Here is a 26,964-nt window from a genome sequence, read left to right as displayed (position 1 = left end):
TGTCACTACTAAAGCCACCACTCGTATGAAATGTCAGAGAATAATCAAATTTCTTCGTGGCACTATTACTCCGTCACGCAATCCCAACGTTGTGGGTGAATCAAGGCAAATAATATTATCATCACGCAATTTAGAGCTTGATTCCTTTTTTCCACAGTATCACAGAGCTTCTAGTTGAAAGTGGCCAAACCAAGCTGTCCGTATTTCGTAGCATTCGATTGCTTCGTATCTTCAAGCTCGTTCGTCCCGTGCGTTACCAGCTGTTGATAGTCATTCGCACCATGAACAGTGTCATCACATTCTTTGGTCTTTTATTCCTGTTCATGTTCGCCTTTTCGATCCTTGGGATGAACTTGTTTGGTGGAAAGTTCGTTTTTCGTAACGCGGAGAATGAACCTATGGTGACAAGATCGAATTTTGACAGTTTTCTTTGGGCTATGGTCACTGTTTTCCAGGTAAGAGCACAGTTCCTGGACTGTTCCATCCAGTCTAAGGGCCTGCGATACAATTTGGTCAGCGCTGACGCATGCGCAAATACTTTCACGGTGGTAACGCATTGAGTAAAGACCATTAGAGATTCTTCACAGATAGATAAGCTGGATTTAGTTAAAAAGTATTTGCTATATCTAAACCAACATGACTTTATTCTTCATAGATTCTTACTCAGGAGAATTGGAACCTCGTGATGTATGATGGGATGCGTGCTATTAATAACTGGGCTGCGCTCTACTTCATCGCACTCATGCTTATTGGTTATTATGTGTTGTTCAACCTTCTGGTTGCAATTCTCGTAGAGGGTTTCACCAGTACTGGGGTAGGTGTATATTTATATGTTACTGTAATTACTGGGTTGCCTGTGGCAGCCCAGTTATAAAATGCCTTGTTTGTTGTTGTTTTTTTTTGTAGTCTCCTTCTCGCGAAATGTGCATTCATGCGCAAGAGTACCCATATATACCATATATAAAATTAGTCGTAAAAATCTGTAATCTTTTTTTTTTTTGTACAAAAATTTGAAAGTTATTTATGATATAATGAAAATGAAAAACGTGTTCGGAAGTTTCTGGAAGAAAAATACACCTACAATGTTCGAAAGTACACTCTCCTCCCAAATAGCGGTACATAATAAATATTAAGTGTTAAATAAGCTCCAGCATCCCTGCATTTTCGGGAACCCATTGCACGCTCCAAGAGCGTCTTGTTGATTCTTTAGCGCTCGCGCCCGCCTCTCATCGCGTCGTATGTTACTTGTTGGTTTTTCTCCTGTGCTTCGAGGGTTTTTCACTGTGTTCTTCCGCTTTTCCTCTCCTTTCAAAAGAATCAACTTCTAAAGAGCCACTCTTTGTAGCCACTGTTAAATTCCTATTATTTATTTGTTTATCTTTATTCATTTTTTATTAAATTTGACAGAATAGAAATGGCTCACTGCACGAGGAAATCCGTATTCAAAGTGTTGCGCCGACCCCCTCTAGCTCGGTCAGTCGAGATGAAAATGCAGATAAAAAATTACGCTGCGACTTGACACCTCCAAAACCTTCAATCCTCATTAACGGTGTAGCAGAATGGGACGAAAACGGTTGCACAAGTAAACCGGCATCAAGTGACCAACACTACTGCTATCATGCTGTCCGCAATGCATTCCGCTCGAATCCAGTAATAGCGCCAAGCGAAAAATCTGTCAAAAGAAAATCTTTGAAGAAACGTTTACAAGAAAGAATCTCACGCGTCAGTACTTCAGCCACGTCTTTTTCCGATGTCGAGGGCCTTAATGGTTTTCTCACCATGCCGGAGCTGAAGAAGAAGCGACAGACATCAGTTGCGCTATTGCGAAAGACGCGTACGAAGCATCGTCCTTCGAACGCAAACCTGTGTATATTTAACCCTGCATTTGCAATAGATGATGAGGTAAAGAACGACATGGCGGAAAAAGTTGTCAAGGGTAACAACAAAACATCTTATTTTCACAGAAAACTGTCGCGCAAAACAAGCAACGATGTTCCTCGCGATAAAAAGACACTAAAAGAAGGCTGTGATTTGAATGGGAAGTCCCCAAATGATGTAGGAAAGACGGGTCAGACAACCCTAGCGGAGGCTCCTTTGGGTGATATTCGAACCGAAATGCCAACGGATATTGACCTTTCATCAGGAGAATACGAACGAAGGGACATGCTGGGGGAAAGCGTGACGCCAACCCAAGGTGATGTGTCCTATTCTAACTTAGAAATACGCGCAGAGCCAAGCTTGACCCAAGAGGATGAAACTTGTAATATAACAGAAATAAGCCATCAAGAAAGGAAAGTATATGGAGAGGTAAGAAGATGAGAAAATAATTTCTTGTGAAAATTGAATCTTGAATATAGCTGAGGAAAAATGGACCTAAGGTAAAACTCCTGGGCACCACACAGAAAATTATTTTTTTCCCCAAAGTTCATCCATACTTCTTGTTCAATCATTCCCTACTGCAGTAGAGAAAATAAAATGAAAATGGACCTAAGATAGATCGCTGGGGTACTACACAGAAAAGCATTTCCAATCTACGGAACTGCCGATTTGTTCTTATGATTTCGTTTTTTCCAGGCAACGTTTTTTATCTTCAAGAAGACCCTTCCCATCGAGAAAACCAGTACATGGTCACAGTATCTTGCTTTATTTAATATATTCCTTCCTTAACTTTTAAGGAGTCAGTTTCGACTACCAAAGGTCATTTTGGAACCAGAAGCAGCTTTTCGCTTTACTTATTCTCACCTCAGAACAGGTAAGCGATATCATGTCAACGGGCTCCCTGTAGAAAAGTTGAACCGGAGGAAACTGGGACAATTCACTGTTCTCAGGGAGCCCAACTCAATAAATTAGGAAAATATGACTTTTGAAATATTTGAGTAATAAATGGAGATTCGTAATCTATTGACAGATTTCGTGTTGCCATGGTTACCGTGTGTGACCACAAGATATTTGATTACGTCATTCTGGTGTTTATTCTGTTGAGCTGTGGCGTGTTAGCCATGGAGGAGCCAGATGTGGACCAAGATCCCATCGTAAGTGTCTTGATTTTCTATCTATATGTACGTCATAGTATTTTTGCGCTTGTAGACTCATAAGGGAGGGGTGGGAACTGCTTGTGCAGCATAGTCCAGTAGTCTTTTTCCCCTGGGAAACTTATTCAAATGTTCCTGCCTCTTATCATGGCTGCCAACACGTGATGGTTTGAAGCCTCCATACGAGCCAATTTTGGTAGAGTGCAAACTACACAAAAACTTGATAGCACTAAAGACATCTATTTCTTTTGCTTTCAATTGTTTCATTGGTGCTATTTTGTACTAATTAGTTAGTACTATTTCACGGATATACGATTCATACTCAAATGTGACAACGTGACAATCTTACGAAGCTGACATTTTTTTCAATTTTTCTCTCCGCACAGAAGAGACAGATAATCGACATATCAATGTTCGTGTTCACTATCATATTTACCATCGAGATGATCATGAAGGTATTTCAATTCAATAGAGCTCTTAACCTTTGGCGTAATGTTTTCCCTATTTCAGTACTACTTGTTATTACCCTAGAGTATCATTTCTTTGTTTAACGGTTGTACATGAGAAGACAAATGAATATGGATACAACTGAAACAAAGAATCTTATGCTCAAGAGAATGACACGTGGATCTGAAATGAAAAAAACTAACTCAGCCTTTCATGTTAAACTTCTGTCCCATTTTCTATTATATTCCATTTGTTCACTATTGTAATCTTTATTTCAGATAATCGCAATGGGATTCGTACTTGGTCCAGATACGTACCTCAAGCTTGGCTGGAACGTACTGGATTTCGTACTAGTACTGATGTCCTGGTTAGATGTGATCATTACCCACGTACCAGACGCATCAGTAGATATCCTCGGTTCTCTAAAGGTGTTCAGAGCACTCAGGACATTGAGGCCTTTACGGTTAGTAAACCTTTGAAATCCCCGAAGCAACATACGCATACATAGGTGGGAAAAAAGACAAGCACTGGTAATAAATGAATCAATTAATTAACTTTATTTACCCATGAAAAGATATAACTAACTAAAAACTAGTGTGAGCTGCGTCGGTGTTTCTAATGAAACAGTAATGATGAAAAGGTAAATTATACACCGTGAAAAGATGAAAAAACTTACTGACGTTTCGGACGCTAGTCCTTCGTCGGAGTAAAAGAGGAATTTACCCATGGTTAACGACTCAGTTACACTGCTATTCAGGCGTGCCGTGCTTAATTTTTTTTTTTTTTTTTGAATGAGCAGCACACTACTGAGTCTAAGTATGTTGCTTCTGATTCCGACGCTTGTGTGACCCAGGCTTTACATCTAACCAGGAGATCGATTTTAAAACGCTATGCATTTTGGTTGGATGTCCAACGTGTTGTATGTCGGTACCGTATGATTGTACGGTCACGGTACATACTTCACGTCCATGGATTGAGGTTTTTAACAAACGCACGTAGTGTGCTCTGTAACTTCTATTCATAGCTAGTACGTGCTGTTTATATTTGGATCCAATCAACAGGATGATTCATCGAGCTCCTGGACTCAAGCTTGTCGTTCAGACTCTGTTGTATTCCCTACAACCAATTGGCAACACTGTTCTTATTGCCGGAGTATTTTACGTCATGTTTGGCATCTTGGGAGTACAGGTGGGTGGCTGTTATGTGGAACAATACAATGTAATGGTTGATGGAGAAACCGGTTTAGAGAGCATCTGGGTGGGCACTGTCCGGTTTTGGCGAGGGTCCGGGTGGGGGAAGGAACCAGGGGGGAGCATCTAGGTTGGAAGGAGGATCTGGGTGGGGTAAGATTAGGGTGGGGATAGGATCCAGGTGGATTGAGGAGTATCTGGGTTGGGGAGCAACTAGATGGTAAAGCATCTAGGTGGTTAGGGAGAGAGGCAGGTGGAGGTGGTTGGCTGTTGATTGATGGAATGTGTTATGCATGTCTATTTTCTCAAGAAATTCTCAACACCTAATGGAACGTCGTGTATATGGATGCAATAAATATGTCTGTTGTCTAACTTCTTGTCTAATTCTACTTGTTTTGTTGCAGCTGTTTAAGGGGCAGTTCTATTACTGTGAAGGAGACAGATACGTGATCAATCGTGCACAGTGCTTGAACAGTACTCGTGGACATTGGGTCAATCGACGCTACAATTTTGACAATCTACTACAGGTTAGACAATGATTATTCTAACATCTTGTTGATTAGACTTCTATCAATGATTTACTGAATTTTCTGCCTACATATATCTCAGGGATCTATTTTTGGTCCACTGAATAATCTGGCCAACATGTACCCCAGGGATCTATTCTTGGTCCACTAAATATTCTGCCAAAGCGTTCCGCAGGGATTTAGTCTAGGTCCACTGTTTTATATTAATATGTAGTTATTTGATTTCCAGGCTCTAATTTCTTTATTTATTGTATCGACACGTGATGGATGGATCCAAGTGATGCATCATGGGATTGACGCAGTCGGTGTTGATATGCAGGTATCTTGGTATTCTATAACGACGTACTTTATATCATTATAATGTCAATTCTGTATCAATACTGAGTCCTGTATGAAATACGGATTACCTTAAGGTTCTGTCCTTGGTCCTCTGAATATTCTGCAAAGTATACCTCAAGGATCTATCCTTGGCCCACTGGCATCTGCATCGGCCCTGTTCTGTTTTTTTTCTGTTTATTTTCCTTGGTCAACTAAATATTCAGTATACTAAGTCTAAATCAGTGGTACCTCAGGGATCTATCCTTGGTCCACTCGCATCTACATTCATAGTAACAGTGTCTTTTCCGTCAGCCTGTAGTTAACTATGCTGAGTGGTGTCTCATTTACTTCATTCCTTTCCTACTTCTTGGCGGATTCCTTGTTCTCAACATGATCGTTGGAGTCGTGGTAGAGAATTTTCAGCGGTGCAGAGCGAAACTAGACGAAGAAGAGCGGAAATATCAAAATATGGAAAAGGATAGAAAAGCAAAGAAGAAAGCTCATGGTCAGTATTATATAAAGCAAACAAAGAATCGTACTTCTCAACGGAATGACACCTAGTGTGAAATGGGAAAGAATTATGCAAAATTATATTAGTCTTATTATTATCGAGAGAATACGACATAAACCAAAATGGCAAATAGAACAAAGAATCCTTCTGTTGATCCAATCACAGCGTTTTAAGCTTACTTATCGTTCAATTAGAATGCTCAGATACTGTCACGATCACAGTGCGCGTGCTCGTAAGAAAAATAAGCCTATTACGATTCTAGGATCTGAAAAAAAACTTTAAACTAAAGTCATATTTCTACAGAGCGGCAAACCTCGGGGGTGGCCAAGTGGTCCATACTTTGTGACTTTAACAACTGGCCGATTAATAGAGGTATATATAAGTACAAAAAAACCCTTTTTGGGACTTGAAACTTGCTGTTCAATACTCCAGTTTTGAATTCTTTGTTGCTTAGGATTAGCCTCGATTTTGTGCAGAATATTCAAGTATTCCAGTGAAGGTCCCGGGAATATCAAAGTGTTCCTCTTGTTGAAGATGTGCCTTGTTAACTTTACCTTTGGTATTTATGAATATTTAGACACTGGTACGAGGCTAACCCTGAGTAAACGAGTCTGCAATCAAGGAACACAGCGGTATTTGACTAATTCTAATCCGGTCTTTAGTAATTTTTGGGATTATTATTATGTTTTTAGTGGATGATGATCAGTATTATGCGGAGTTCAACGTGGTTCGTAGACGTATTCACAAGTTGTGTATTCACCAGTATTGGGATATCACTATTGCAATAATTATCTGCCTGAATGTGATATGTATGTCCCTGGAGCATTATAACATGTCTAAGGTACGTATACAATACCGGATGTCACTTTAAGGATACTTTAAGATAAGGGACTTTAAGATTTGCAAAATCTGCGACGGCGACGTCAACCGGAAGTGTAAATAACTTTCTTTTAGGGTTTCGCGCCTTCAGAGTCTGTCTTCCCAGTCGATGAGTTGACTTTACTGACAGTGTTTTGAATGAAATCTCCAATGAATAGAACCCAAAGAGAAATCGTTTACACTTCCGGTTGACGTCGCCGTCGTAAATTTCTCAAATCTTAAAGTCCCTACTATTACAGGAAGTAATGTGCATATTACGTCATAGCCGCCACGTTGGCATTAGGTATCGTTTGGTGCATTTTTATTAATGTTTTATGATAGTTGCCCAAAGGCACTCAGGTGGAGATAGAAATAGGACACTGGGTCCTCTACGAGGTATTTACACCACTGCTTCTTGCCTTTGCCTCGAAATTTTCCCTTCACAAAAATCAGCATTTCTTTTCATTAGCTTCTCCCCTCCCCAAGGCCCCCACGGCCATAGAGCCTGACTACTCAAGGCTACCATTATACTAACTTCTGTTTTATCTTTTCTTTCGCAGGATTTCTATGTTTTTGTCGAGACTACAAATTATTTTTTCACGGCTGTGTTTGCATTGGAAGTAGTTTTGAAGGGTATTGCGCTAGGACCAGTCAGATACGTCAAAGATAGGTACGTAAGCTATTACATCCCGCTACAACGAAGCTTTTTTAGATCAGATCATGTTGGGGGGGGAGGGGTGCGACACACGGAACAGAGCAATGTCTGTTGAACCAATCAAAGTGTGCGAGAAAACTGTTCCACCAATCAAAATGGTCAGACGTTGCACGGTCAAGGCACCATAACCTTGCCGTAACGTTTTCACAGTCATACGAAACCACTACACGAAATTTTAGCACTGAATTTGACGTGGGAAATTCTTGGAAATCCATTACAAAAGAAAATTTTTTTTCTAATTTATGTCAATTATTTTTAAATTCTCTTCGTAACTTAGCAAACGCAACGTCATCCAGAAATGTCAGATTCTAAGAGAATAATTTTGCCTTGTTTTTCCTTTTTTAATTTTTTTTCAGAATTTTGATAAGTATAAACCAATTTTTTAATTTTTTTTTTGTTTCATCACAACAGGTGGAACATTGTGGACTTGATTATCGTCATACTGTCAGTGTTAGGAATATTGTTGACAGACCTCGTGAATAAAGACCTGCCAATAAACCCTACTGTTATAAGGACCCTGAGGGTACTAAGAATAGTCAGAGGTACGTGAACTTGACCTACCAATCAGTCCCTCTATTATATCAACCCTTGGGTACTAACAAAAGTCAAGTACGTGAACTTGATCTACCAATAAACCCCACTGTTATAAAGACCCTTAGGGTATTAAGTATTGTGAACAGTACGTGAACTTGACTTACGAATAAACCCCACTGTTATATCGACCCTTAGGGTACTAATTATGGTGAACGGTATGAGAACTTGACCTACCAATAAGCCCCAACGTTTCTAAGGACCCTGAGGTTACTAAGTAACGGTACGTGAATGGAACCTACCAATAAGCCCCACAGTCATTTGGACCTAAGGATATAAAGTACAGAAATGGCATTTTTTAAACGTTTCAACAATTTTTTTACTTTCAGTTTTAAAGCTTGTGAAACTAGCAAAAGGAGTTCGGTCTCTTCTGGACACACTGTTTGAGGCCCTACCACAGGTAACCCACACCACCTAAAATGTTAATTTTCTCTCCATAATGCCGACTCTAAAGTTTGTAATGTTTTAATGTTCACAGGTTGCAAACCTCGGTCTCTTATTTCTGTTGCTGTTCTTTATTTATTCCTGTCTCGGTATTCAGCTCTTCGGTTCGCTTGGTAAGTAACTCTCCATATGTTTGTATAGCTTATTTGTTGACAGAGTGTTCCCGTGACTACCCTTGTAAGGCACTGGGTCGTCATGCTCACGTTTTCCTTCATATCCACGAATAAAAATCTCTTAGCCAATCAGCTGTTCGTATTTATTTGTTTACAGAGTGTTCCCATGACTACCCCTGTGAGGGACTGGGTCGTCATGCTAACTTTCATGACCTTGGTTCCGCCATGTTGACTTTGTTCAGGATCGCTACAGGAGATAACTGGAACGGAATCCTTAAGGTATGAATTTATTTGTTTATTTGGCTAATCCTGCCTTTATAGACCCCTTGCAGTACGTCGGAACGCAGCTTAATTTGGAGGACATAACAATAGGTTTCCAATTCTCATGATATTGAAATTCTTTTGTTTTGTCCTCCAAATTGAGCTGCTTTGACGTCACATGCAAGGGGTCGGCCGAATTGCTCTCCCGGCTTACGAAGTGTATTGGATGATACATCACAGCACATTTTATTTCACTCGACAGGACACACTGCGATCCAAGTGCGACGGTTCAGCGGACTGCCGTAAAAACTGCTGCATCACTAAATACACAGCACCGCTTTACTTCGTTACCTTCGTACTGTCGGCTCAGTTTGTTCTCGTCAACGTCGTCATAGCCGTTCTCATGAAGCACTTGAAAGAATCCAAAGAAAAGTTAGCGGCCACGTTAGCAGCTAAGGACTTGGAGAAAAAACTTAAAGTTTTGACTTTAGTGGCGAGGAATTTCATCCGTGCCAAAGCGTCACGCAAACCGTCCACGCCCATCACAAGAAGAAGGTCTGTTGTAGAGCTTGGTTTAGGAGGGATAGAATTAGCACAACTGAAGAAGCACAATAAAGATGGCATAGATGAATCCTTCTATCAAGAGGTAATCAAAGCTGATGCAATATTTCAGCAATTTATTAAACTAAATGCGAGTTTAAGAAAGGCGAAAATGAAAGCGTGTAGAACTAGTTCCAGTACTTTGGGACGAGTTTTTAGTCTTAATTCAAAGGTTAAACCCAAGATTCAACGCCGGCATTCTATCGCGAGGATGACTGATCTAGCGGACCAGGACACCTCGTCCAATATGAAACGAATTGTGTGGAAGTCTGGATGCGAGCCCCTGTAAAATTCCACAAATATTATTCGACTTGCGTTTAATCTTTTTGTCGTACAAAGTTCATAGTATAGAATACTTGTTTTACGAAGTTAGATTTTATACGTAAACAGTAAATAGAAAGATATACGAAATATTTATTTATTTATAAAAATGTGGCTGCTCAGCCGGTTTGACGGCCCAAGAAATTTTCATAAAACAATGTAAAATGTTAAAAGATATAAAAAAGAATTGAATAAAAAATGAAACAGATTTCTTTTATAAAAAGGCAGAAATTTAAAATGGCATTGAAATAGCCATTGTTCGGCAATAAGACTTGTAAATGCTTTAATGACTAATGATAATGAAAAATGTAAAAACTGAAATTCAAGTAATAACATGGGCTACAAGGCTTTCTTTGAAGCTGTTTAAAATCATATGTTAAATCAAATGTCTTGCTTTATTTACGCAGTGCTTTGCTATTTTATCTCCCCACACCTATGCGCTTCCACCAAGAGTATTTTGCGCTTCCAACCACAATAGACCAAATTCAAAACTCGCACCGATGTGAGGCTTAAGTTGTGAACAAAGGAATCTGGCGTGATTCGTGACTTTTGAATCACGCCAGATTACTTTGAGTCACGCCAGATCCCTTTGTTCACAACTTAAGCCTCACATCGGTCTAAGCTTTGCGCTTTTAACCAAAATTATTTGCGCTTCTAACCACAATGCTTGGCGCTTGCAATTGCTTTTCCGCATTAAGATTAAATTGAATTTTTTATATAATGCCCTTGTTACACATTTAAAAATATTAACGTATAGTAGTTTTTGTAGTGGATTCACTTAAAAATAATAATATTTTGTGAAATAGTAAGAAAGAAATAAGATTTGAGAAGGCTATTAAATTTTCTTGTAAATAAAGATTTTCGTAATAAAATTTACTTTAAAATTCAAATCGTTGTATATATTCGAGTGTGGTTATTAAATTATAGTGATAAAAAAACCTAAAGGTCTATTTTTAGATTCATACAATTTTGAATTTTTCTGTATCCATAGCAACAACCGATCACGTGATCTTAGCAGGTGTTGTTGTGGCACTTTTCAAGAATATTAAGTATTTGTTTGAACATAAGACTTCCCGTTAACTTCAATTTTCTTTTTTGTTTTTGATCAACTCAGCCGTCTTTAAAAGGAAATCTCCAGGACATCGGCAACAAAAAAGCACTTCTTGGCCAATTAGTTTATGTTATTGTTGTTGCTAACTTAAAGGCGCTGTTGTTATGCTTCAGGCGATGAAACAATCAAGCCGCAGTGAAGTGGTTCTTAGTGGATGCTTCCCTCTAAAGCATTCATGTCTTTTTAACTTTTCAAATCCTGGATTCCTCCTTGAAGGAATCCCTTGTAATAATTTGAGAGAGCCTCGAAATTCTAACCAACTCGCTACAACAAACCGTTTATCAAAAATTACATCTTCAAACAAATGTGCTAATCCCAGAAGAGAGACAACTATGACAGAAACAGGTGTCTACTGTCAAGAAAACAAAGTCGTTTTTCATCGAAATAACCGTATTTCCTCGCTAAATACAAATGCTAATCAAACTGGTAGACGAAAGATTTCCAGAAGGATAGATAATTTCGATATGACAGAAGAATTAGGAAGATTTAAGTCCGACAGATTCAGCGGTGGGAATCAGTCAAGAAAGGCATGTGAAGTGTTCTCGAATGGAGAAGTGTTAAAGCGACAGCTGAAGTTATCAGCGATAGAGAGTAGGATTAAAGAAGAAAAAAGATCCATAAAGGGATGTGAAGAAACCCGTAAAGTGTCCAGAGAAATGTCTCGGCTTTCCTCAAGCATTGTGGAAGAATGTAAAACAGAAGATTCAAAGAAGAAATCAAGAAGGCCTGAAAAAACGAGTTTAAAAAAACACACTGGAAGTCGTGCACTTACGTGTGCTTTAAGCAGAAAACCTACTCCAGCCGTTTTTAAAGAAACAGAAGACCTTGATTACCAGCATTTTGATATCAAAGACTTGGAATATTATTCCGGAGATGAAAGAAGTGCAGATATTATTAATGCAGTTGCGCGGGAAAATAATGACGCGCGTCTTCCGGTTCTCCCGCCACTGACTTGGAACAAGTGTGAGATTAAAGACCGCTACAGTAGTAGATTTAATGGCGTCCCCTCTACACCACTCCTAAGAGAATATGTCAGAATATCGTGTAGCACCCCTGGCTATTCTCCAGGAAATTCGACTGAGGAAAACCAAGAGATTTAGAAATTCTATCAAACTCATATTGGTTGTGGATTTCTTCGTCTTTACAAACAAAAATGAAGGAAATAATCACGTTGTATACGTTTCCTTTACTTTTTGTTCCGACACAATTATCCATTGCTCAACATCTTTTAACTCTATACATCTTTCTACCAATGTAAACATAACTTATATTGACAAAACAAACTAGACTCTTAGATGCTAAAGGATAAAAACAAACTGATCAATATCGATCAAAATGATATGTTTGAGCCGTAATCGTTCATCGTGTGACATCGATCAGCCGCATATTTCTGTCAATTCGGAAAAAAATTGACAGGATAACCAAATCAGTGTGCATAAATAAATGATGGCTTCATTTGTTGCAGATATCATCTTCCAAAAACAAATATTGGTCAATTGATCAAGCTAATTATTATGAGATGAAACGAGGAGGTTTTTATATCATCAAAACACTTTATTGAGGGACCATCACTTTGGAGTTAAACAAATAGATCTTTTTTTCTTTCTTTCTTTCTTTTTGGTTAATTTTTCTTTCTCTTTAGCTTCGATCAAACCATCACTTTAGCTTCGATCCGGACCATCACTTTGGAGTTAAACAAATAGATCTTTCTTTCTTTCTTTCTTTCTTTTGGTTAATTTTTCTTTCTCTTTAGCTTCGATCAAACTGCAACTCACACTAGATTATTTTGGCAATTTTAGCCATTCTGAGGTTGAGCAGAAATGGGACTATTTTAGGGGACGAATAAGACCCACAATGCACTGCAATGTCCACTCGACACATTTTTTCCCCTAGCCTCAGAATGGGTAATAAATTAAAAGGAAAGATAACCGACAAGCAAAACCAAACTCTTTACTCTTTAAAATGAAAAAAAGGACGAATGCAATAGAAAAGAGGAAGGATAGATTTATACATAAAAGAGCAAAAAGAAAGAAACGCCTCGTTTTTTTCCGTTAGAAAAACAGAAAGGAATGAAAACTGAGAAATTAGCTAGGTAGGAATTAAAGAAAGAAAGAAAATGGACTGAAAAATAAACAGCTGAATGAAAAAGATCAATAGGAGATGACAATTTCTGTACACAAATATGTTTTTTAGCATACATGCAGACAGACAGTCTGTTCATTTCTGTGATTTGGTTTTTAGTTTTGGAGATATTTGGGGACAAAATCTAAGATTTCACTTCCAGAGGTGGCGGGTACCGGGTAACACCACCCCGTCCCCCCTAAATCGAGTACCGTGAGAGGACAATTGTTTTGCCCTCATCTCTAAAATAAAATAAAAAAGTCGATCGCAAATCGTTCTTTAAGACCATTATCAAGTCAGACATGAGGTCGGTCTCCCAGCTAGGAAGACACCAGCGCAGAGCGCAACGGGAATCTTACACTTACCTATCGCAAATAGAATAACCTTAATTGTTCCGGAGCAATCATTAAATGAGAAAATTCTGTCTAACATATTTTCGACAGATCATCAACTTTCTTTTTTTTCCTGAATTTTATTGAGTTTGCTTTTAAGCACTCGTTTTTGAGCGTGCGAATAGCTTTCAATAAACTATAGTGCATAATCCAATTTATACCAGATCCCTGCCGACAGCATTCCTTTATTTTCCACTTATCTCGCCCTTCCTACGAACAAACATTGGCACCACAAGCACTTTATAATCATTTACGCTTTTATACCTCACCCGTAATGGACATGGGCTCGAATAATAGTGAAAAGAAAAAAAAAAATACGACAATTGACAATAAATATGAGACTTTTCAAGGCCTCAAATTAATCCTTAGATTACCGGATGTTCGTACTGATTACCATGGCAACGTCATCATACAGGTGCCAATGAGCAGTTGATTTGACGTTCTTTCTCTAATACTCGTCTTTGCTTGTTATTATTGAACGCTTTTTTCGATATTTGCTCATATAAGAGCCTCTCAGATCATAGATGTTTGATTGTACAGACAGTTGGCAATGGAGTCTCGACGAGACTCGACGTTATGTTCACCTTGTTTTGCCGGGGCCGACGATGACGACTTTCTTTCTCGATATGTCAACCTTGGGTTAGATACCGACAGCAGCGAATGGAACTATCAAGACGATTATCTGAGCAATGAGTATGATTTACTCAAGTTATTCAGCCGTGAACAGTCTCGGGAAATAATTGACGAAGACGTGAAAAATCCACGGAAGTCGAGCTTGGAGAAACCCGTAGGTTTTTTGATGCAGCTAAAACCTCGTGTGAATATTTGCGAAAATTTCAAGTCTTCTCGCTGGGGAAAGTTTTTATCGTCTGAGAAAAGAGTTCGTGAGAATAGTAGTCAAAGTTATCTCGAGGAAAACACAGATTGTAATGATAAGGTAAATATTGAGAAAAATGAAGATAAAGACAATGGAAAGCAAAGCCATTGTCAGACCTTTGTTTCAGGATGTAAAAGGTCTAAGAGTGTTAACGATGTATTTAAAGAATCAAACTGTGAAGTAGAAAATGTTTTAGACCAAAAACAACAGAGAAATCAGTCGTTAAAGCAAAGTGGAAAAGAGGAGAATACTTGCGGTATAAAACGAGCTGCGCCAAGCAGACTTAATAAACAGTTTTCTGTGTATAGCCAGAATTTTGAGCTCAATACGAGGTTTCTTTCCAAGTCGCATTATCATATCAGCCATTGGAAACCGGAAAAAAGCCGAGTAAGATCGAAAGAAACTATCACTAACAGGAAAGATCCGAACCTGGATCTTGTTATTGAGAAACGAATGGCCTTCAAACAAAATGGCAACGTAAAAGAAACAGAACTTGAAGAAAGAAGACAAAAATTCGACACCGATAAAAGCTACAGTGCATGGGTTTGGGAGCCCGAAAACAGTCCTTCCAACAAACTTCAAATATCCGGAAAAGCTGATCGAAAACAACAGAATTCTGGTATCAAATCTTTGAAGATGTTTAGCTCTTCAGAATTTGTGAACGGGAAAATAAAATCGCAGGAAAAATCGCAGGAAAAATCGAAGGAAAGAAAGAAAATTGAAAGACCAACTCGACAGCTTAGTCAAGGCGATGCTCCTTCGAATACCATCTCTCTACCTGCAATTTCAAGTCCAAATATTTTGCCTGTGATTCGACAAAAAAGTCCACATAAACTTGGACATTTTCCATGCATATCGACTGACAGTTTAATGAAACAATATAAAAAATACCATGACGAATTCATAAAACAAGGAAATAAGAATAGCAATAAACTGTAAACAAAACGATACATAGATATTTGTTATCAAGATTTTGCTTTTAAAATTTAAGTGATTTAATTTGAATGAATAAAAAATGGATTCCTAAAACGGAACAATTTCGATACTTTTTAATAGTGTAAATATAAATAATAAATGTATCTGTTCATTTTGTTTGCCTACTTCTTCACTTTGATTGCTTTTAGCATGAAATATTTAAAAATTGTTGACTTTTATACTATATAAACTTAAATTTAACCTTTTAAATTTAATTTATTTGTTTCTGCACAAAAAGCAAGAGAGGATCGAAAGCTAAGGCCCTGGCTAAACAAAGAAACATGTTTATCGCGCGCATGTTTCCTCGATGTTTCCCAGTTTAGCCACATGCGAAACGTTGTTGCGTACAACGAATTTTGCTTCCAAGACGCAAAAAATGTTTCTGCTGTGTGGCAGAAACATTTAATGTTTCCAAGACGCATGGAAACTGTTTGTTTCCCGATGTTTCCTGACAGTTTTGCCACCTTAGGAAACATTTAGGGAAACATGTTTCCTCGTTTAGCGAGGGCCTAATGACGGACAATATTTGTTTCATAACAACAAACTCCATCCAAGTTCTTAGCGATATTAATCAAGACTCCTCCATATAAACAAAGCATAAAAATATACAGATATTGTTTGATTTTGTTTCATTTCGAAATTCGCACGCTTTAGCCAACACTTCATAAGTCAAAAAAAAAAAAAAAAAAAAAAAAAAAGGAAAAAAATTGATATATAATACTTTTAATACTTCAAACTAATGTTTGCGGGTATTTTTTGTGCGCGGAGATTTATGAATTTATGAGAGGGAAAAAATTACCATTATTGAATGTACAATATTTTGAAATGATAGACATTATACGAAACAATCAATAATCTTTGACTTCATTTATAGAAATTCAAGGAGCTATAAACCATTTCATATATACGCCTCTAAATAACAAACACGTCCTTAGGTTGAATTATTACTAGAACAGGGCTGAGAGATCTTTATATTTTTCTCGCCCCACAAACAAACAATCTTTAATTTTTTTATTTTTTTTTAAAGAAACTGCCAACTAAAATTCACCTCCACGCGGTTTCACGGGAAGTTTATGCTAAGTACAAACTTTATTTATCCATTCGTTTGTTCATTTTTTTTCCCCGAGGTAATGAATTTAATTTTTTATATTTGGAAGATAAGATAACTCTTTATTCAATGCCTTTGGGCTTCCTGTGGTTTGTCGACAAATGATCAAAATATGCTTTAGAAAAATTCGAATTTCTGGATTATTTCATATTTTCTTTTTCTATTTCTTACTACTAACAAACAATATTTATCGGTCAAACCCTCAGTAAACGAGACACCGATCTCTCATCATCACGTAGTTTTAAGCATCCCAATTGACTTTTGCTTTTTTTGTTGGATCTAGTTTATGTTTAAGTGCTTGGCTCTTTATATCCTTGCTATCGTCTCTTATCTTTTCCTTGTTCTTTTAACTAGCGCTTGATTTAACTCTAACTCTTTACTCACGCACTGAATCTAATTCAAGGAGTTTTGTCAGGTGTTGTTTGTTGTTTACGGCTAACGTGAAACGTCAGTTGACCATTAAAAAATTCTATAAAATTAGTGAAAAGGAATCGCAAAAATCTCCAAGTAGTAGATAAACAAAAGAATACTTGTCTTTGTCGAGAAGGTTTGCTAAAGGTAAAGTGAAATGTAGGGAAACGATGAAAACGTGGTCACGTTTGCCGTTTGAGGAATGGAAAAACGGGAATCTTGATCCGCAAAGTAGGAACGCGAAGGACAAGGCTTGAAGGAGATAATTCCATAGGTGTATGAGCTTGTGTTCGAACTCACGAAATAAACCGTTTCGAATTAGTCAAATATCGCAGCGTTTCTTGATCACAGACTCATTTATATAGGGTTAGCCTCATTTAAGTGCTTGGCTGTCTGCGGTATTCCCAAGGAACTCAGGCCAATTGACCCTATAGCCCTGTTATTCTTACTGCGCATGTCAAGAAACGGCAGTAAAAATGAAAGAGGTCAAAAGAGCGGCAAGGATTTTACGGAGACTTTTGCATATTGTCGGGCATGCGCAGCCGTAAGAATGAACAAAGTTCTGGGAACGAATTGTGACGTCATCGATTTGTAGGGCTTTTAATATTCGAAGAGAGGATGACATTGCATGACTGCGTCACGACTTGCATGACTGCGAAATTTAATTAATGTTACTTAAAGCTTTGGAAATGGAGATATTTGACATTCAAGTTCCAAAAAAAAAATTTTTTTGAATACAATCACGTTACTTAAAGCACCAAATACACTGACAAAATGTATGGGGATATATTGACATTAAACTCCCTAAATCCATGCAACTGTTCGTCGATCTATCGCTGAGAAATTCCACATCCTTATTAGTACCTGCTGCTTCTGTTATTAAAGCCACCAAATCCCTGGCTTTTGTTAACAGAAAAAAAGCCTTGACAATAGCAGTACAATTGGGTGTGATAGAATACACAAACAAAAGCTATTTGAACTGTCGTTTGTGTCTTCACATTCCATCGCAAACTGGAGGATATTAGTTCAAAAACGACTATCTAGAACAGTCCAAATGAAAAATATAGTCGGATCTTAAAATTTTTGTTGAGTACTTTGAATTTGAGGCAGTCTAACATTCGGAAAAATTATGTAAAAAAAGGATGTAAAATTAATCATACGTACTTACAATAGGAGTACAACAAGTTTTGTTCTTTCTCTCATTATTTTAATATAATGTAATGGTTTTACAATTGCACAAGCATCCATCGTTAGCTAACTTACATCTTAAGTGTAATTTTGAACAAAGGCATCAAAAGACACAGCTTAGACTTTGTGTAGTTTCTACATAACACAGCTATTGTTGTTTTGTTTGCACTTTAAATTGATGTACCTACAAGCAAAGCTCTTCTATATTCAGCCTAAGGCTGCTTTTGTCAGGCTTGCAGCCGACTTTCGTCCCCAGGGATTGCCTCTGAACTTTCCCACGGTTTAAGTTAATATTTTCGCTTAAGCAACCATCATCCTAGCACGCGCATAGCTTGTGCTTGATTATCTGGTACTGGGGTTAATCTCTTTGATTAAAAACAGAAAACAAGTCGTCAAGTCAGTCGTAACAGCCGTAAGGCGAGACACAGTCAAAGACATTATGAGTGACAACGAACAGCTAAAAGAAGTTAATGCAAAAAGGTACATATATATATATATATATATTATTACTATGAATCTCTCTTTTTATGTGTGATAAATTAGAACACAATTTATTTTCTTAAATCATGCTCGTCTCGTATACTGTAGATTTACCAAAAACACTGTTGTCTTTCCACTATATCGCCGGCTTTCCTGTTGCTGTTATACGTTTGAATTCCTTTTTCGGTGCACACGTTATGACATTTGTATTACTGGACGACAAACAAAAGTCTTTCCGTTTTCGTCTGCGTTAAGACCTAACGGCGTGGACGTAATTGTTGACTTCTTGGTTGGCTGTTTTCACGTATTAATACCCTGGCGATGTCTAAAATTTGACAAAACGGGTTTACGTATTTGTTCTGTGCTTACTACTGATGTCTCATATCTTGCATGCGTATTTGCATTATGCAGTGATTGCATCATACTTGAGATTTTTGGAAAAGCACAGTTTTCTTTGCGTTTTGACCTCCAATCAACGCAAAGAGCAATTTTGGTTCCTCTTTGATAACGTTCTTTAAGTGGTTAAAAAAAATGTTTCTGAGGAAGGCATACGCTGAGGGAAGCATACGCTGCTAATGCGTCGCCTTTCACTGTATGTAACCCGGGTTCGAGTCCGGACTAAGTGTTGTATGTGCAGTTGTTTTTGGTTATGTCCATTCGTTTTTCTCCGGTTTTCCTCCCTCCGAAAAAATGAGCTTCTTAAATTCCAATTTAACCATGTCAGTCTCCTTTCGCACTATTGCAAATAAATTGGCTGTTTATTCTTTATGTCTCCAAACACTGCTTAGTTTTATTTCTTTATTTTTACACGTGTTTTGTTTATTTGATAAGTTTTCAAAGCTAACGATGGAGAAGAAAAGAAGAGCTAGAATAAATGCAAGCCTTAAGGAAATCAGAAAATTGCTGCGAGATTCAGGAAAATTGGACGTAAGTTTTCATAAAATAAGGCCGCTCTTTTTTGAGTCTTATTCAACTGAAACGATTTTGCTGCTTTTTCTCCCAACGTTTTTCAGGAATTCCAATATTCTCGAATGGAAAAAGCTGAAGTTCTAGAAGCAGCGGTTTTTCATCTGAGAGAGAAACGTTACCACGCATGTCAGATATTAAATCTTCGTCATCATGGTTACAACGCATGCGCAGAATCGATTTTGCATCGTTTAGCAACGGTTTACAGCTGTGAGAGTCCAGTATACCAGAGAGTAAAAATTTTTCTCCAAGACCGCTGTACAAAGGGACTGTTGCCATCACAACTCACAAATTCAGCCAATAAGATGTCATTGTTTATAACCAATCAGGAACCAAGCTGCTCCACTGTATCCAATTATCCCTCATCTACAAAAGATATTACAATTCCTTCGCACACCAATCGTGATACAGCATCACCTGTTGCTCCTGGTAACACTGTTCCTATTCATTCACTAGACTATAATAGGCAATCATCATTCCCAAAAGTGAATCCTATCTGGAGGCCGTGGTAAAAGATTAAGGATGATTATTAATTAACTAAAATGGCAGCCATCAATGTTGTTTTTGTGATATAGCCGATAGCTAGTTCAATTGAGGGGGAATTCAATGTCACACTGTTCGTCACTGGTTACCCGTAAACAATTGGAATGGAATGTTGTGCTTGAGTAAGCAGCCAATAGTTTGGAGGAAGTTTAGGACTGAAGCTAAGAACGGCTGCAAATGAGACTAAGAAACACCACACTGTTAAAAACACAACTATTTATTGTTGTTTTTAAAAAATAAATATTTAACTCCAGTAAGATTTATTGCACACTATTAATATCAATGTACATTTCAAGGTGTTACAAATAAAGAAATAATACTCAAGGAAATGGCCATGTGGTACTTAACTTTCAAGTTGTTGTAGTTGATCATTATTGACATCATTTTGCTACTTATTGGGGTTTGAGAGGGAAACCTGTTTTTTCCATAGATTTGGAAAAATGGTTCCTTTAAAATAAAACTAATATTGTCGCTTACTTATGTTTGCCAGTTGCTTGTAGAGTACAAACAATTAATCCGTGAAAACACTAATTACTAAATAGTACAAAATAGTGCTAATTAAACAATAGAAAACAATAGAATTTGCATGAAATTGTGCTATTTAGTATTACTAAAGTTTCATGGTTATATTGTTTGCACTCTATTGCTGGCTTCTGTAATGGATAATTTTCTCATAATAATATTGGTAAGCATCAACTAGGTTTTTAAATTTTCAATAAGCAATCAAAAGTTTTCTTTGAATTTTCAATGGATTTTTCAGAGTCTTTCAAAACATGATTTCAAATTCCGGAAGGGGCTACATTCCCTTCAATTCAATTCCCTTCAAGGGGCTACATGAACCATAGTCTATGCGTGAACAGTCTCTCTGATACACAATCAGGCAATAGTTTCACTTGTCGGCTTGTGTGAAGGCGATATCTGTGGTTTATGAACAAGTACAAGCTCTGGAGGTGATTTGGGCTCTTTTTCTAGGACGTGTACAAATTTCCGTTCATGAATTGGTCCCTTTCTTCCAAGCCCCCATGGATAAGGATCCAATAGTTCTCTCTTGTATCTGACTACCCCTTCACTCAGTGCAAAAAGTGTATGGTCACGTCCAACTCCAACCTGAAAATTGAATGATAGATCAATCGAGAAACAGAAAAATACTGGGGGAGGGTACCCTGGGGATTGATTTACCCTCACCCTTTTCTTTGTGAGCACCTAACATGAAGAAGGATATCTTAAAGCATCCATTACAAATTACCAAAAGCGAATCCCAGGTAGGGATAAAATTCTGACGGTAATACAAGAATTTTCTGAAATTACAGTATAGGCAGTTGCAAAATTCAGGAGGAGGTAACTTCCCCCCTTCCCCCCATAGAGATTCCTAATGGTATTTTTACTCACATTGACACCTGGATGAAATTTATATCCTCTTTGCATGACTAGAGTTGTTCCAGGAATAACACGTTCGCCTAGGGGGGGAAAATGATTGCATAATTTTACCAATGAAACAATATCACAGACTTGAAGGTTGATTTACAAATCTCCAAATTTGGATTTCATACCTTCCCTACGTTTAACACCCAAATGTTTCCCCTTCTTGTTCTTTCCTTGATTCTTCGTACTTCCAGCAGCTTTTTTGCTTGCATTTCTTGCGCAAGTTAAAAGAGGCAACCCTAAAAGCATTTGAAGTCATTCTGATCAAAACATGGCTTTTAAAAATCAATGTTCTCGTCAGATCTAAAATAAAATGCACATTCTTTTTCAAGCCAGTAGAAATTATAGATCGTAATCCAGCTAAAATACTAAGAATATTTAACAACTTACAAGAATTTATGAGGTAATTTGGCGCTCTAATCCTGGTCAATAAACCAGGCGTGCAGGCCGCCATCTTGGATTTAGTAACTACAAGAGACTGGAAACTAGACTATGTGCCTTAATATCAGCATCAAAAGCTAAAAGAAAAGAAAAGAAAAGAAAAACTAAAAAAAGAAGAGAATTGAAAAGTTCTGACATTTATTCCGATTAATTTTCGTTTAATTATGTGTTAATAATATCTAAGTTTTTTCGGAATATTTTCCTATTAAGGTCATGTGAACCGGAAGTGACAGGAACGCCTGGGGATTCTCATTGTTCAGTTTTCATTTAGACATCTGGTAGGACAACCAGGTGCAGAATTACCAATAATGTTTACGACTTTTATTCTGATTCGCGTTTTCTGCTGTGCATTTGGTTCTTGCCATCTTCAGAGACATGAGAGGGGTTTATTTTCTAGCGCTTGTTTTCTCCATCATGTCGAAAATCGATGCATATTTTGATGAAAAAGAAGAAAAACTTCCTACAAAATGCCATGGTAAATACAAAAGATATCTGTTATTTTTCTATCATTTGAACCATGTTTTTTTATACTTTTACTCACCTGATTTAGCAGGAATTAATTGCGGAAAAACTCTTTAACGTTTGAGGCTTCTGTTAAGCCTCTGAGTTTTCTGTAGATCATGCTGAATTAAGCTTATTTTCTACTTTATCTGAAATCTTCTAAACTTTTTGGAAACAAACATTTCTATTTTTTTTTAAAAAAAAGAATATGTGACCAAAACACACTCTCATTTTTCAGGATAGTTTTGGTAAACTTACAAAAGGCTATAAAAATTGTGCCAAGTGTGCAATATATACATGTATATATATCAGTTTATAGATTTGTTAAAATAATCAAAAATTAATAATTTTAAATCCTTTTAAAAAAATCTTTCCAAGGTTCAGTCTATAAGCCATCTGTTTCTTGCTTTAAGTGGAAAAATAATACAAGATTTTTGAAAGAATTAGTTTCTGAATCCAAAATGATCTAGTGTACTCAAAAACAATACTTGTCTGTCAATATTGTCTTGATTCTTAAAGATTCGAGTATCTTTAAGGATTATTTTTGCAACAAATAATAGGAGGAAAGGCTGACAAAACTTATATTAACTTTTCTTTTTGATTTGATGTTTATGTTAATTCAGTGTGCAAGCATATGACAAGAGAATTATCTGAAGAGCTTGGGCGATCTGGTAAAACAGGAGAGGTTCTTTATATGGGCCAAGTATTCCAAAAAGAACCAAAAAAAGTTCCTTATAAACAATCGTAAGTGTTTTTTTTCCAGCAGGGCATGAATTAATTAAGACCCATATGCTAAACTTTACTTAACTAACATTCCTTTCATTACAGTATCTCATTTGTTTAAGGTTAATATTTTTATATTTATGAATTCATTTTATGAAGTGTTGATAAAAGAAAAAGTAAACTTTTTATTAAACTGTAAGCTTTCTTTTTTTAAGAAAGCAATCATCCTAATAGGAAAGCGCTTCATACATGTTGCCTAAATGGGTACTTCATAGCAAGACTACTAACTAAAATACACATTTTGAAGCACATTCAACATTTCATGAAAATTTTGCTCTTAATTTTTCAGAGAATTGAGATTAGTAGAAGCTCTAGAAAATGCCTGTTCAAATGTTTTAGATTACAAAGTTCATAAGGACAAACCTTTGTCGCTAAGATATGAAAAAGGTGGGTCCAAAAACAATTAAAGCAATTAAATTTTCTCATCTATAAATTTTTTTTATTTTTGCTTGATGAGCAATCTTCCTTAGTGTCAGTAAATTAAAAAAGTTTCCACTGCATTAATTGACACTTCAAGCAAAATGTAGGCATAATGTTTTCCCATTTCAGAACACATGTTATTCTCTTTAGAATTAGATTCTTTCTCAGAGTTGTGTCCATATTCATGTGTCTTCTCATGCACAACCATTAAACAAAGAAATTATATGCAAGGAAATAACACTTTTATTTTTTTTAATTTTATTTTTATTTTTTATTTTTTTTATTTTTATTTTTTATTTTTTTTATTTTTATTTTTTATTTTTAACACATAACACATGGTCAAAATGGGAAAACATTAAGCCCAAGATTATGTCCATTTTCAACAAAGTTTATATTTTTCATGCATATTCATTGATCAATAAATTCAAAAGTTATTCAATTTATGTTGTGATAGACAAGCATCACATCCTAGGTGGTATTGATATTCATAAACTTCACTGCATTGCTATCTAACTTGGAGTTCAAGCTACAGCTTAATGAGCTTTGCATGATAACTAGTGCTCATAACTTTTTACTTACTACATGTTTTCATATACAAGATTTTTCGCATATACCAATGGATTCATCTATCTTTTCAAACTCATAGAGTTTATAAATTTATAAGAAACATCATCAAACTACAGATATTCTGAATACTTGGTAGTTGCAAGCTGCACACTATAACTTGATTATTCTCTGCCGCCGATCAAAAATAATCAATTGGTACCTCAAATATCTTGACTGGTGGCGAGCAACAAACCGTTAAAATATTGGAGTTTGCAAATATCAAAAACTGCTGTGTAATATTTACAACAGAAATCTAATTTTCTTATTTTTTTCTATTTTATTAGTTGAGAGTATGACCTTCAGGACTTTAAAAGGTTTGAAAAAACGTGGTGTGAAGGTAGATCTTGGATTTCCTGATCAAATGTGGGATTCTCCAGATGCCGAAGTAACCAGATTAAAAAACAAGGTCTGTTAATAATACCAAACTCCTGTGAATAAACATCTGTTCTCTCTTGTTATTAATATACATAAATTTTGACATATTGAAAATGAAAAATTTATTTTTAAAGTTCATGATTCTAACTTCTGGTCATCTCTTTCTATAACTATGCTATAATATAACCAACTGATTAAGCAAAAGGTTTGTTTTCTTTGTTTTTACGTTTGAAAAATTTGTTTTCTTGTGTTTTTAATATATTTTTTTCACAAGATGAAAATAATAAGAAGAATCATTTAAAAAGAATAATTCCTCGTTCAATTTGGCTCACTCATTAAATAATTAACTAGCCAAATGGCAACTCTTCATTGGTTGATAAATTTCAATTATTTTGAATTTAAAACTCAAATAAAATTTCAGTTAAAATCCCTAAAAAATTCCTATTAAAATAAGAAACTTGAGATTTTGACTACAAATTGGCTTACAAGAAAGAATTTTTTCAACTGCCATTATGCCATATTTCATGACATTATCAAAAGAAAATAAATTGTTTTTTTCTTTCCATAGTGTGAACAAATGGTTGAGATGTATGAGGAAGAGATTAGCACTTGGTATTGGAATCTCCCGGATACGAATTTGACGGACTGGCTTTGTGTCGAGAGAGTCTTAGATGAAGGAGAAGATGGTGAGAGAATAGCATGTGTAACACCTTAACCTTCTATAGTTATGACTGCATTTCTAAAGTCGAATTTGTTATTTTTGTTAGCGTCGCTTCCTTTTTGCATTAAATGATTAAAACTTTAGTTTGCCTTGATAAAAGTAAGCTTAACTGATGAAGTGAGCTTTTTTTAGATTTGAAAATAAATTTGCTTTTTGCAGTTTGTTTCAAAGGCGTTCACTTTAGCTCCTGTTGTTAGCTAAAAGAGAAATTTGAAAAAAGGAAACAAAAACTTTTTAGGTGATAAAATCGAATGTTTTAGCCTTTTCTGAAAATACAAATTTTGTCGTTTTAGATTGTTTGAATGAGACAATGCCTCACAAAGACGAGAAAAATGAAACACAAATCGAAGAGAAAGATGAGAAAACAGAAAATAAAATGAAGCAAGAAGAAAAGAGGGAGAGTGGAGACGAAACGAAAGAGGAAGTAAAGAAAAAGTCCGAGAAAAAAGAGAAAAAGAAAAAAGTTCGTAAAGAGAAGAAAAAGCCTAAGACTTCAGAACCCGAACGAAATAAAGAAGTAAGAGATGAAGAAAATAATGACGACAAAATTCAAAGACTAATCCGAGAGCAGGCCGAAGAACAGGCGAGAGGCCGATACCGTCACAGAAGATACCGACGTGATGACCGGCAAGGTTCCGGAAACATGGATGAGACTAAACGCAAAAGACTTCGCGACCGACTCCTCGCTATAAGAGACCCCGAAAGGCTACGAAGAGAAATTCGTAAAATTCGTGCAAAGGAGCTAACAGAAGATGAATTCATCCCTCCTGAGCCTTGGGAAGATAGAATAGATCACCCCATCCCCGAGGAAGTGCGTAGAGACATGCGCAAGAGAAGATATGAACGATTAGAAAATGTGGAGGACTTCCGAAGAGAGATTGAAATGCGTGTTCTAGACTTGGAAGAGGGCACTAGTCGTTTTCACGGAAACTTCGCGGTCAGTGACACCTTAAATTTTTATCTCGAGGAAGCAAGAAAAATTCAAGATAAAAAGGAATTGAAGAAGAGACTCGAGGACTTGAACGCCTTGACTGCGATACTTGCTCAAGGACGAGAAAGACGTGACGAATTATGATCCTCCGCGCACTTGCTGAAGCCCACTTTTGATAATGACAGGTGAAAATCAAATTATTTATTGTGGTGTGCATTGGTTCTCTTGTATGATTTTCCATGGTTTACCTGTGGTATTCTGCTCACTCATATCTTATCTCTTATTGGCTCCAGTTGGTTCTAGTGCGGGACGATAAAGGACGGACTACCCACCTAACGAACATACGCGCCAGAAGCACTGGGGCAAGAGAACCTCTGGTACACAGGCTACCCAAGGCTTAATTTTTAGTTAACTCATACCAATATTAGTGTAACATTTTGTAATTTCATTTTATTGTGCTTTACTGTTGTTTTCTCGCTTCTGATTGGCGGCTGCTAATTATCATGTGTAATACTACTATTCCTCAATCAAATTCTCGATTGTCCTCAAAGTTTTGTCTAGTCTTTGCGATCATGGCCCAAATCTTTCAAATTTGCTCTTTTTTGTAACCATCAAAAGTGAATAAATAGGCTATATTGCTTCTCTATGCTTGTTTATAATTTCT

General features: G+C 36.7%; 3 protein-coding genes across 7 annotated transcripts in view; 2 read left to right on the top strand and 1 right to left on the bottom strand.

The window, feature by feature from the left end:
• The window catches only part of LOC116288703 (voltage-dependent T-type calcium channel subunit alpha-1H), a 59,042-nt gene extending 38,653 nt beyond the window's left edge, over positions 1–20,389 (top strand). For 2 of the 4 annotated variants that reach the window (XM_031695522.2, XM_031695521.2), the window contains 19 exons: positions 158–455; positions 656–814; positions 1,408–2,307; positions 2,676–2,752; positions 2,909–3,032; positions 3,419–3,487; positions 3,758–3,942; positions 4,541–4,667; positions 5,074–5,196; positions 5,426–5,515; positions 5,827–6,019; positions 6,329–6,397; positions 6,718–6,866; positions 7,444–7,553; positions 8,010–8,140; positions 8,519–8,589; positions 8,668–8,746; positions 8,904–9,025; positions 9,270–10,755. In XM_031695522.2, coding sequence (XP_031551382.2) covers positions 158–455; positions 656–814; positions 1,408–2,307; positions 2,676–2,752; positions 2,909–3,032; positions 3,419–3,487; positions 3,758–3,942; positions 4,541–4,667; positions 5,074–5,196; positions 5,426–5,515; positions 5,827–6,019; positions 6,329–6,397; positions 6,718–6,866; positions 7,444–7,553; positions 8,010–8,140; positions 8,519–8,589; positions 8,668–8,746; positions 8,904–9,025; positions 9,270–9,896 — 3,703 coding nt within the window. In that variant the 3' untranslated portion in view covers positions 9,897–10,755. Of the gene's footprint in view, positions 1–157; positions 456–655; positions 815–1,407; positions 2,308–2,675; positions 2,753–2,908; positions 3,033–3,418; positions 3,488–3,757; positions 3,943–4,540; positions 4,668–5,073; positions 5,197–5,425; positions 5,516–5,826; positions 6,020–6,328; positions 6,398–6,717; positions 6,867–7,443; positions 7,554–8,009; positions 8,141–8,518; positions 8,590–8,667; positions 8,747–8,903; positions 9,026–9,269; positions 10,756–18,492; positions 18,592–19,422; positions 19,519–19,604 lie in introns of those variants that run through there. The other 2 variants (XM_089031550.1, XM_089031549.1) reach the window with 2 other exon arrangements.
• LOC116288708 (uncharacterized) lies at positions 20,302–21,988 on the bottom strand. Its single transcript, XM_031695535.2, has 4 exons — positions 21,913–21,988; positions 21,651–21,761; positions 21,490–21,557; positions 20,302–21,207 (listed from the first exon to the last, which is right to left on the bottom strand). The coding sequence occupies exons 1-4, from the start codon at positions 21,974–21,976 to the stop codon at positions 20,977–20,979; spliced, it is 474 nt and encodes a 157-aa protein (XP_031551395.1). The 5' UTR covers positions 21,977–21,988; the 3' UTR covers positions 20,302–20,976.
• A 223-nt stretch (positions 21,989–22,211) lies between these two features.
• Positions 22,212–26,959, top strand: LOC116288707 (uncharacterized). Of its 2 annotated transcripts, XM_031695534.2 has the most exons (7): positions 22,212–22,438; positions 23,088–23,208; positions 23,537–23,634; positions 24,558–24,679; positions 25,217–25,334; positions 25,663–26,485; positions 26,594–26,959. In XM_031695534.2, exons 1-6 carry the CDS (start codon positions 22,339–22,341, stop codon positions 26,442–26,444), a joined length of 1,341 nt encoding a protein of 446 aa, XP_031551394.2. In that variant the 5' UTR covers positions 22,212–22,338; the 3' UTR covers positions 26,445–26,485; positions 26,594–26,959. The 2 variants fall into 2 exon arrangements, with proteins under 2 accessions (XP_031551394.2, XP_031551393.2); XM_031695533.2 differs by having other exon boundaries at positions 25,663–26,959.
• Positions 26,960–26,964: the final 5 nt, after the last annotated feature.

Source organism: Actinia tenebrosa, unplaced genomic scaffold (assembly GCF_029948245.1).
Source record: "Actinia tenebrosa isolate PJP-AT-01 unplaced genomic scaffold, QUT_ActTen_1.0 PGA_scaffold17__23_contigs__length_9995812, whole genome shotgun sequence".
Lineage (NCBI taxonomy): Eukaryota > Metazoa > Cnidaria > Anthozoa > Actiniaria > Actiniidae > Actinia > Actinia tenebrosa.
The sequence above is the reverse complement of the archived record's forward strand: the minus strand, read 5'-3'. Positions and strand labels throughout refer to the sequence as shown.